This window comes from Sminthopsis crassicaudata, chromosome 1, assembly GCF_048593235.1.
Source record: "Sminthopsis crassicaudata isolate SCR6 chromosome 1, ASM4859323v1, whole genome shotgun sequence".
NCBI classification, from domain to species: Eukaryota; Metazoa; Chordata; class Mammalia; order Dasyuromorphia; family Dasyuridae; genus Sminthopsis; species Sminthopsis crassicaudata.
The window spans coordinates 513,174,814-513,187,146 of NC_133617.1; the positions used below are offsets into that span (position 1 = coordinate 513,174,814).

General features: G+C 31.2%; 1 protein-coding gene across 8 annotated transcripts in view; it reads right to left on the bottom strand.

Annotated features, from left to right (window-relative positions):
• Window positions 1-12,333, bottom strand: part of TUT7 (terminal uridylyl transferase 7) — an 86,858-nt gene that overhangs the window by 25,620 nt on the left and 48,905 nt on the right. For all 8 annotated transcript variants that reach the window (XM_074281656.1, XM_074281660.1, XM_074281655.1 and 5 more), the window contains 8 exons: window positions 7,959-8,062; window positions 7,439-7,528; window positions 6,915-7,028; window positions 5,948-6,025; window positions 5,114-5,291; window positions 3,244-3,291; window positions 3,066-3,157; window positions 794-909 (listed from right to left, as the gene is read on the bottom strand). In XM_074281656.1, the coding sequence (XP_074137757.1) occupies window positions 794-909; window positions 3,066-3,157; window positions 3,244-3,291; window positions 5,114-5,291; window positions 5,948-6,025; window positions 6,915-7,028; window positions 7,439-7,528; window positions 7,959-8,062 (820 nt within the window). The remainder of the gene's footprint in view (window positions 1-793; window positions 910-3,065; window positions 3,158-3,243; window positions 3,292-5,113; window positions 5,292-5,947; window positions 6,026-6,914; window positions 7,029-7,438; window positions 7,529-7,958; window positions 8,063-12,333) is intronic.

Genomic DNA, 12,333 nt, shown 5'->3' on the forward strand with positions numbered 1-12,333 from the left:
CACACATTTATATTACATACCCACTGTGATACATACATAATAATATTAAGACATGATAAATAGTTTTGTTCTCATGGATTTTTTAGCTTTTTACCAAATCAGGTCAGTTATCTGTGCTGGTGTGTGTGTTTGTCTATATATTTATATTTATATTTCAATATATGGATCTTTTTCCTCTTTCTTTGATCTCTTTGGAGTACAGGCCTAATAATGGTATCACTGTGTCAAAAGATATGAGTAATTTAATGACTTTATTGGAACAATTTCATATCACTTTCCAGAATAGCTAGTTTAATTTCCAGAACATTTACATCAATTCACATACCAGTTTATCAACAGTGCATTAATGTGCCCATTTTCTGGAAGCCTCTCTAATAACTGTAATTTTACCCTGGGGGTGGGGGTGATCATCAATTGCTTCCATTTGCATTTCTTTAATTATTAGTAACTTGGAGCATTTTTTCATATGGCTACTGAGGGGCAGCTAGGTAGTACAATGGAAAAATCACTGAGCCTGGAGTCAGGAAATCCTAAGTTCAAATCTGGCCTTAGATACTAACTATGTGATCTTAAGCCATTTAGTCCTCTTTACATCAGCTTCCTTATCTAGAAAATGAGTTGGAGAAGGAATGGGAACCCCTTCAATATCTTTACCAAGGAAACTTAAAACAGGGTCACAAAAGAATCAGAAATGACTGAACAACTACTAATGGCCTGAATTTCTCATCTTGGACTTAGCTCATTTATAAAAGTGAATAAAAGGAAACCCCCACTTTGTAAAACAATAACTTACTTTCTTCGCATGGGACAGTCTTTCATAAAATGTCCAATTTTACCACAAATTCTGCAACATCTGTCATTTGGTGCCAATTCTCCTTCTGTTAATACTTCTGGGTCAAAAAAATATTCCTAAAAGAATATAACTTAGTGAAATTCTGGATTAGGATCAATTTGAAAAATCAAGGGTCTTGGATATTATTTAGCAGCATGCATTTCTATTTTCAGTAGCAATAAGCATTCATATTAAATACCTTTTTTGTTTTAAGTGCTATTCTAAGTACTAGGGATGAAAATAGAAAATAATCTTTACTCTCAATGACTTCATAATATATTGATGAAGCATTAGGTTGGAAGAATGGTTTGGAATGTGAAAAAACTCATAAAGGGATTTTCATAGCCACAAGGAGTCCTTTCTGTGAAAAGCACATGGGCTAACCAAAAGAGTCTAATGGGAAGCTGAGAGTGAAGAGATACTACTTAAAAAGTCAGAGGTGAGGGACAAGGACAGCAAGGACAGGATCTAGAGAAGTAGGGAGGAGGCAGAGGAGGGTCCTCTGGGAGAGCAAACTCCCATGGATATTATGTCAGCAAGTACATTATGGGAATCCAGGAACAAGGATATGCTAATACTTTTCATCATAAAGGTTATTATCAGGCAAGAGTAGGACTTTCTACTGCAAGATTCTTGAAACTAAGGCATATTAATTATTTAGGTCCCGGTATAAGACAGTAGCCTAAACTTCTGGATAACAAGTCAGATACCTTGAAGGATAGCTTAGTGGAATAAAGATTATCAGGCCTAACTCCTCCCCCACCATTTTCCAAGATTACACCAGTCACTCCCAGCAACTTACATTCCTAAAATGACCATATCGATCCTAAGACCAAATGGCCTGGGTTTCTTGAAAAGCACTGGGGTCTCTACTGCTGTGGGAGTTTTGAGTTTTGAGAAAGATACATATATGAGGGTGATAAATATAAGGAAAATGCAAATAAACATATTTAAATATAAGATAACTTAGGGTGGGGAAGAGGTTAAGGGAAAAAGCATTTATATAGTGTCTACTACATGCTAGGCATTGTATGAATTTCTTTACACATAAATTATCTCATTTGATCCTTTCAACAACCCTGGGAGGTTTTGCTGTCATTATTCCCATTTTACAGTTGAGGAATCTGAGGCAAATAAAGTGACTTGCCTGGAGTCACATAGCTAATAAGTGTCTGAGGATGTATTTAAACTGATTATCTCCTGAAAGAAACCTGAGAAAAGCAAATTTCAGAGCTTCCATGTCAAAGAAAAATATTGCAAACATCTAATCAACAGTAAGTGGTATGGGAGAAATTCAAGATTTCAGGTATAATTCTCTCTTTGTGTTCTATACCGTATATCAGGGTAGGCAACATTCTGCCCATGGGCCACATAAAGCCTATGAAATCATTTATTAGCTGAAAGCTAAGTATAACAACCTCCCACTGCTTGAGTTTTTATAAGTTGATAATTTTGTATAGTTTATGAATGATGTTAACTGACCCTTGGCAGAAAAAAGATTCGTCACTTTTGTGGTATATAGAGATGCAATGCTAAGATTATAATAAATAATAAACAAATTTAAGATTGCACAAAGAAAACATGCTTTTATTTTCTTTAACCACAAAAGTTATCATTTAATAGAAGAAGATATTAATGCTTAGCTACCCTTCTAAAGTTTGTAGCTCTAAATCTTCATTAGCTGGTTGCTCACAGTTTAGATGAAATACTATCAGATCATTTGCCTGAACAGGTGAACAATCATAATAGTGTAAAAGGGCTTAACTCTATCATGACAATATAGGAAATGAAACTTGGTCTATTCTTGTGTATAAATAAAGCTCTTCACATCTTCAGGCATTATTTCCCCATCACTATAGGTAAAAAAAACTGACATTGGATCTGGCAAGGCTGAACATGAAAGGAAGAGATGGACATATAAGACTGTGTCCCATCACCACCTAACTTGAGAAAAGTAATACAGAGCCAATGCTCAAGAGACTAAGATGTTAATGACCATTTATTCACACCTTAAAATTTTGACTCCTGAGAACAAGCAATAATTACAGTCTACCATCCTATTAATCATAAACAAATGGTGCAAAAATTTCTTTGGAGATAAATGTTTTAAGTTTTAAGTTAAATATAAAAATTAGGCTTTCAGAGCATTCAACCATTACAACCAATAAGAATTTAAAAAACATTTAAAAAAAAATTTCTAGTTATTTTCATTATTTCCAAAACTGATACTTACCATTTTTGAAGGATATTCTTTAGGGAATCCTTTTACTGGGATACCAAATACTCTTCTACCATTGATAAAAGCCTTCATTATAAAATTTGTCACTAAGAAGAAATTAAAAAAAAAAAATTAGGTTAAACATATTAAAAGAAATACAGAATTTAATATATTTCCAAACAAAGTAACTTACTTTTTCTTGATAATCCAGCACCAAGATTATGATTCAAATCAAAGGGATCTAAGTGAAGAAAATTTTTTGATAAAGGTTACTTCACAAAATTAACAGAGGCATATTGTGAAGAGTTGTTATGTTTTTATTAAAATAGTTTCCATTATCAGAATTTGTAATCCAAAAGAAAAAAAAAATTAACAAATATAGAGAGAAGAGGAAGTAGTAGACAAAATATATCTACTCAATTAGCAAGAAAAATATAAAGTATTTCCTTCTCTTCCTCATTTTATTTGCTATTTATAATTTGAGAATATGTATAGATCAATTTGCTTTCATCTTGAAAACAAATAAAATTATTCTTCTCCCTCAGAAAAAAATCTCTCCCATAAAAATGTCTCTCTGCTATACAATTTGATTTTAGTTTTAAGTTCCCATTTTCCATTTCAGATCTGTTATTGGAAGATAAGTGAGAGAAATGAGAGCTCAAAGTATATGGTTCTATATTATGAAAAACTAGAACATTATAAAAATTAATAACATGGGTTCAATTCTAGATTAAAGTATAACCAGGAATGTGAACTATTATTAGTACAATTTTGGTACCTAAGTTTGAGAGTATTGTACTATCACTATTAAATAAATACTCAGTGGTGGAAGAATATTGTGAAAAATGTTTCATATACCCTTAATTCTTCTACCTTTTTCTTAAGTCTACTATATTAAACAAATCAAAGTTTCTAAGCAGAAAAATCTGTTCATATAACAAAATCCATGAAAAAAAAAAAAAAACTACATGTATTACAAAATCCATATCCTATACATAAATTTGGGATTGAAGAATTCTCTAAAATCTATTTCCTTTAATTTCAGATAAAATCCTACCAAACTTTAATTAAGTTATTTGATGGAATTTACAGTTATTACTGTAAATGTCAATTACTTTCAAAGAGGGCAAGGGAATAATATCTTCAAGTTTTTATTTTTAACATGTCTTATTATCTCCCTTAAAGATATGTTTTTAATATTACAAAAACCAGTAGTTACTTGTTCTAAGGAATGGTCATTCATTTCAGTAAAAACATAAAGCAACATAAATTGTCTTGTTCCTTTCCAGTGCTAGCATTAAAACTGACATGTAATTTTGCTTATGTTATAGATTCCAACTATGATGCCCTGGTTGTTTCAGTAAACAATAATATAAAATCAGTCACTATTTGTTATTGTTTATATTTTGTGTATAGAGGAATAAATAACTTTCCAATGTACTCTTAATATATTAATAATAAAACTGAAGCATGCAAAGTAAGTCCCAACATAATGTTGAAAGTGAAAAAACCTAAAGTATCAAACTCTCTTGCTATCTAATTACCTGTATCACCTATTGTGTGCACACTACAGAGGAAGACTGGCAATCTAGTTAAAGTTTTGGTCAAACAAAAATAGTTTTCATGCATCTAATTTTATAATTTTTTTTCTATATGTTCCCCATCTTTCCTCACATCATTGCCAGCAAAACTTGCAAAGATCATTACAGCACATTTAAATGAGTTAAGAGTAGCACATAAAGATGACTTAAATATTCCATTTTAAATGACCTGTTTCCACAAAATTAATGGAATGTTAGAGGAACAGGCCTTAAAGATTAATGAAAAATTCTTTAATTTTAGGATATGAGACTAGATACAGAATGATAATAACAAACATCCAAATTCTCTAAATTTGAGGTATGCAATTTTTGAAAGTGAATTTGACAATGTAGTCCTTAAGTTTTCACTGCCTATATTAAAAAGATACCTATCCAAATAGATAAGATGTGTTAAACAGTCATTACAGTTTGTATTCTCTTCACAGATTTTTGCAGTCAATTTTATACAGTTTTGATGTATACCTTCAATAACAATGTATTTTGAAGTCCATTGCTTCTTGAAAGTTGTAAGTAGACTTCTTCTCCTGATACAAATAACATGTTCTTTAAAATCAAATTCTTCTGTATAAAATCGAAGGAGTCCCAGCCACAGTTCCCCAACAGATTCTGTATTTTTTCCATGTTCTGGCCAAAAGACTGGCTAGAAATCACCAAGAGGAATAAGTCATATTCTTTTAAGGTATCAAATATAAGTAGTTTACAACTTTATCCATAATCTCCTTAGTCTAAATCAAAAGACTGAAAGACTTTTCCTAAAAAATTTTAATTAATTGAAGCTTTTCTTTCATGTTTTTGAAGATAGATTTCATTTATTTATTAATTTCTATACAGTCCCTTTGAGGTACTAAAGAAAACTTCTAAGACTATATTCTATAGTTTAATGGTGAAAAAACTAGAAGCATATTTCAAACAATTTTATATGATATATATCAATGTTATATAAAAATTTTTAATTTTTAGTCTATAAAATAGATCTCTATGCTAAAGTAGGTTTTCCTAAATGCTGAAAAAAAAATTGAGACAATATGTTTACCAAATCTTTAATCCATATAGAATGGTTTGGCTATAAATAGCTAGCATTAAAACAGTTCTCTCTTTTTCTTGTTAATGTTCCCTGAGCCAAAGTAAAATAATTTAATTCAAATTTAAAGAATACATTCTGGTAACAATTGTATAATTAACCTATTCTATCCAACTTCAGCTCATTTACCCAAAATAGTCCATGCTTTAAAATATTTACATTAACTTTATTATACTAGCAAAATACAAGGAAAAAAAACACCTGAAAATACATACCAATTCATTTATTCGATCAAAAAAATAAGTATTCCAACCATCGACAATTATTTCAGGTCTTTTTTCCTCTTCGTATATCTAAAATTGGTTTTAAAAATATTTGTTCAATTGATACATTTATTAAGTATCCAAGGCACGATGCTAGGAACTTGTAATTTGAGGAAAGGGAAAATAACACATGCACACAAATATGATACAAATTAAAATGATACATTCATAGGAGAAGTCAGATAGATTATTATCAAAGATGTGAAGAATGTGAAATCACTTTTGGTTAGGAAGAGAAGAGGCTTTATGGAAGAGGGACAACCTGAATTTGTCCTTAAAGGAAAGGAAAGATTGTGCATTTGTGTTCCTTTACCAATACGGAAGAATTATCACAGAATACTTCAATGAAAATGAAATGTGGAAGGAATCTTATAGAGGACATTTCTACCAGAAGTGGTAAGTAAAGCACAGATATCAATAATCACTGAGCACTTTGAGGTTTCACATTTCATTTGACTCTCACAATTATTATTGAGAAAAAAACACCTATCACTCTTATTTTGCAAAAGGGACTGAGAATCAGGGAATTTTAAAGACTTGTTCATGGTCATTTATCTGCTAAGAGGAGGTAATATTTAAACTTAGGTTTTTATAGACACCAATCTATGCCCTTTCTACTCCTTCCCCAATAGTAGATTATGAAGGGGCCTTATGTCTTTTATCTTTAAGGCAATGGGGAATAACAAAATCTTGAACAAGACGAAGAGAAATATTAGATTAGAAGATGACTTGGGCAGTGATGTTAAGGATAGATTTTATTACTGTTCTTGTCCATCCTTGGTTCTTAAAGGGATCAAATCTCCATGAATCAAATTCAAAATCTGAACAATGGCTTTCAGGAAAATTATATTAAAAAGTTAACAACAAAACCAGGGAATTTTATGCGATTATATAGTCCCACAGTACTTCCCTAGCCCACCTCTTGAAGAACTGGAATAACTGGTGGATCTCTTTGTTGTAGAAAGTAAAGCACCATAAGAGTATATGCATATGATGACAAACTTCCTCTTGATGCATCACCAATATCACACATCTACAAGGAATGGAAAAAGGAAAAATGGAATTAACAGCCTTCTTTTTTTATTGAACCAATGTGTTCTATTTACTCCATCATAAATGATATCCAAAGCAATAAAATATAGGAAAAAAAATCTAATGTGAGTTTTGCAAAGGTCTGTGAGGTATCTTCATTTTACAAATGAGGAAATCAGCAATGATCAGGTTTTATAGCTGGCAAGAAAGCACTTAAAACTAGGTAGTCTTAATCTAGTTCAGTTTTCCCCATGCAACTACTCCATAATAAACTGCATCTATTTAAAGGAAAAAGGCTAACATCAGCTCTGAAATTAAAAAAAATTTATAATGATTACAAAAGTTATTTAAAAGACTAAGATAATTTTATTTCCTAATAATTCATAATGGGTATTCTTTTACACTGCTCACCTTTGTAAACACCTTCATAGTATAGCACAAATATTTCACTCTGGGATCAATGGCAGAATAAGCAGCTAAAAGCTTGGTATTATGAAGGGCCTGTTAAAACAGGAAAAGAAACTACAATGAAAGGCAATCATATAATTGAAGGGGAAAAAAAAGGTTGCAATAGAGGAGATAATATTATTCATTTCAGAATTAAGAAGAAATATAAAACTGCGTTACTAGGGAAAAATATGTTCAATACACAAAATGAAATATAAAGGAAAAAATGATCAAGAACTGGGGAAATGCCTTAGTATCCCACTTTTATAAGAAGTATTTTGTTGATTTGTTTTATTTTAAACATATAATTTAAAATATGGGCTGGCAGAATCATTACACTTTTCCATTTAAATAGCAGAAAATGCTTCAAAAAATGGCAGTATTTAAATTGATGCTAATATGAACAAAAACAAATTTTAAAAGCCTAAGGAAATGAAGTCTTACTTGTCTACAAATTAAGGAAAATATTTGCACAGAATCTTACCAATGTGTTATACAAACTAATATCCACTTCAAGACCACTTCTCACATGGAAAAACTTGACAATGGGTACTTTTGCTGTAGTAATGGGCAAGACATTTCTGAGTCCTACGATGAGAAATTTAACTATCATTTAATGTTATTATTCAACATCATTTCATATAACATCATCAAACAGTCTATAGACAGAAATTCACTTTAATAACATAGTATTGTTCTGTAATTAAAAATGACCCCATACTATATCACTTTATTTACCTTGGTTAAACATAGAAAATGTGGAGCACAACAATTAGGAAAAGTCTTGTGTTTAATTTTGCTTATTGCCCCAATACAAAACTTTCAAATATATTAGAGAAGTCCATTTTAAACACAGATTTAGCTAGCTGAAAACAAACAAATTTAATCATTTGGTGATACCTGGTTTCCCCCACCTAGAAAAGCAAACATGAGGAAGGAAGTAAATTCCCTTGTTTGGGAACATTCATCTCTCTTTGAAGAATGTCAAAGAAAATGCCAACTGTGATGATATCTGGGCAGATTTGGGAACTGATTAAGAGCACCAATTCATTTGCTCCCATACTTGTCCCTTTTTTCTTCTAGTATGTATGTTTAATCCTTTCCTTTTTAAATTTTCTGCCTTAGAATACATATGATTCTCTCCTATTCTGCTGGGGAAAAAAAAAATTCTTATCTTTTTTGTTCCTGCTGTCCCTTCTGGCTATTATAGATTTTATCTCTCACTTTCATTTTAATGTCAAACTTCAAAGAGTGGTTATTTCTTGATTCTTCTCTCCTTCCCCCCCTCTAGATTTTCTATCGTTTGGCTATCCCTGCCACTCTACAGAATTAACTATCACAAATTATTAATGACCTCTTTAACTGTTACTGATTTTTCTCTGTCCTCACTATTTGTGACCAAAAGTATCAAAATCCTTTCCTCCCTTTACTTTCATGCCACCGCACAAAATCTTTCCAATACCTTCCTTAGTTTTTCTCCCTAACCATTCTTCTTCCTACTATCATAGAGAATGTTAATCCAGGCTCACCAAAGATTTTTCTGTCTTGATACTCTTCAAGGCTCCAACTATCATTCTTATTTACATGAATTCTCCCTCTTCAGTCCAAATTCTAGTACTGTGCCTCCAACTGCCTAGTGGAAATATAACATGGATGTTATATTTTTTTTACCATAAACTCTTAGCCAAATTAAAGCTCCTTTACAGCTTTCATTTGGTCAAAACACTACCAGTTAATAATATATCAGCTTGGACACACCTTTTCTTTATCTCCTACAATTACAACCAATTTGTAGCTTTTAGGATCTTTTTAATTATTCCTTCATTGCTAAAGCAACAACTCTAATCACTGTACCCATTAACTTTTGTAAGGATTATTGTATAGTCTTCTGTCAATCTAATTCGTCCTTAACTCTGTAAGATGAATTTTCTTTATACACTCTGCTTTGTAAAACTCTTCAATAGCTGTTACTCACATTTATATAAAATTTTAAATAATTATCTAAAATTTTATGGATTAAGTTCAAAATTACTTAATCTGATCAGAAAATCTATAGTAACAGTCAGAGGAGACCACAGAGATGCTTAAGATCAACTCTTACTTGAAAAATATTTTTCCTATGTAACTTCATTTAATCTCTTCAAAGACCATCTTTAGTGACTGAGATGAATTATCCTACCAGATAGCTCATTTCACTTTTACAAAGCGCCAATAACTATTAAATTCTTCCTTATACTAAGTCAAAATCTACTCCCCTAAAACTTCTCTGTACTAGCCCTAACATTCCCTCCTGGAGCCACATTGACTAAGTTTAGCTTCATTTTGAAATAAGAATTTTTTTGGAAGAGCAAAAAGAGAGAAAGAAAATTATTGATCAATCTTCTCAATGAATATTGATGCAAAAATCTTAAGTAAAATATTAGCAACGAGATTATAACAACTTATCACCAGGATAATACACTATGACCAAGTGGGATTTATACCAGGAATTCACGGTTGGTTCAATATCAGGAAAACTATCAGCATAATTGACCATATCAATAATAAAACTAACAGAAATTATATGATTACCTTAATAGATGCAGAAAAGCATTTGACAAAATATAACACCCATTACTAATAAAAACACTAGAGAACATAGGAATAAATGAACTTTTTCTAAAATGATAAGTAGCATCTATTTAAAACTATCAGCAAGTATTATATGTAATGAGGATACGCTAGAAACATTCTCAATAAAATCAGAGATGAAACAAAATTGCCCATTACACTACTATTATTCAGTGTTGTACTAGAAACGTTAGTTTTAGTAATAAGAGAAGAAATTGAAGAGATTAAATATTGAGGAAACAAAACTATCATTCTTTGCAGATGACATGATGGTATATTTAGAGAATCAACTAAAAAACTACTAAAAATAATAAACAATTTTAGTAATGTTGTAGAATATAAAATAAACCCATACAAATTACTAACATTTCTATAAGTTACCAATAAAGCCCAGCAGAGCAAAAGATAGAAAGAGAAACCCCATTTAAAATAATTATAGGCAATATAAAATATGGGAGTCAATTATGAAATATTTGCCAGGACAAAGCCAGAAATTACATGAACATAATTACAAAATATTCTTTTCACTCAAATAAAGTTATATCTAAACAATTGGAAGGATATCAAGTATTCATAGGCAGGCTGAACTAATATAATAAAAATGATAATTCTACCTAAATTAACCTACTTATTTAGTGCCATACCAATCATGCTGCTAAGAAATTATTTTGTAGAACTAGAAAAAATAACAACAAAATTCATCTGAAAGAACAAAAGGTCAAAACTTCCAAGGGAATTAATGGAAAAAAAAAATGCAAAGGAAGTGGTTTAGATGTACCAGACCTAAAACTGTATTATAAAGCAATGGTCATCAAAACCATTTGGTAATGGCTAAGAAACAGAGTAGGGAATCGATGGAACAGGCTAGGTACAGAAAACACAATGGTCAATGACTATAGTAATTTAGTGTTTGGTAAACCCAAAGATTCTAGCTTTTGGGATAAGAACTCACTATTTTACAAAAATTTCCGAGAACTAGAAAATCATATGACAGAAACTAGGCATTGATCAATATCTAATACCCTATACCAAGATGAGGTCAAAATGGATTACTGATTTAGACATAAAGGATGAAAGTATAAGCAGACTAGGAGAAAAAGAGATAGTCTATGTCTCAGATCTGTGGAGAAGGGAAGAATTTATGGCTAAAGAAGAATTAGAGAACATTATGAAATGCAAAATGAATAATTTTCATTACATTAAATTAAAAAGTTTTTGCACAAACAAAATCAAATATAGCCAAGATTAGAAGGGAAGCAGAAAACTGGGAAACAGTTTTTATAGCCAGAGTTTCTGAAAAAGGCCTAATTTCTAAAATATAAAGAGAAATGACTTAAATTTATAAGAATACAAGCCATTCCCAATTGATAAATGGTCAAAGGATAAGAACAGTCAATTTTCAGAGGAAGAAATTAAAGCCATTTCTAAGTCATATGAAAAAATGTTCTAAATCTCTCAAAAAAAAATTAAGATTAGAGAAATGAAAATTAAGACAATTCTAAGGGACTATTTCACACCTCTCAGATTGGCCCAAGATGACAGAAGAAGATAATGATAAATGTTGGAGAGGATGTGGGAAAACTGTGACACTAAGACATTGTTGATAGAGTTGTGAATGATTCAACCATTCTGGAGAGTAATTTGAAACTATGCCTAAAAGGTTATCAATACATGCATAGTTCTGATCCAGCAATGTCTCTGCTGGATCTGTATTCCAAAAAGATCATAAAAAAGGGAAAGGGACGCAGACACGCAAAAATGTTTGTAGCAGCCTTTTGTTTTGTAGAGGCAAGGAACTGAAAATTGAGTGGATGCTCAACAGTTGGGGAAATGGCTGAAATAAGTTATTGGTATATGAATACAATGAAATATTATTGTTCTATAAGAAATGATGAGCAAGCTAATTTCAGAAAAGCCTAAACTTATATGAAGTGATGATAAGTAAAGTGACCAGAATCAAGAAAACATTGTATGCAGTAACAAGATAATGTGATGATCAACTGTGATGAATTTGGCTCTTCTCAACAATGGGGTTATTCAAGGCAATTCCAATAAACTTGTGATGGAAAGTGCCATTCACATCTAGAGAGAGAACTATGGAAACTCAATATACATTACAGAAGACAATTTTCATCTTTTTTTCCCCCTCCTTCTGATCTGATTTTTTTTTGCACAGCATGATGAATATGAAAATATGCGTAGAAGAATTGCACATGTTTAATTTATATCAGATTGTTTGGTGTCTTGGG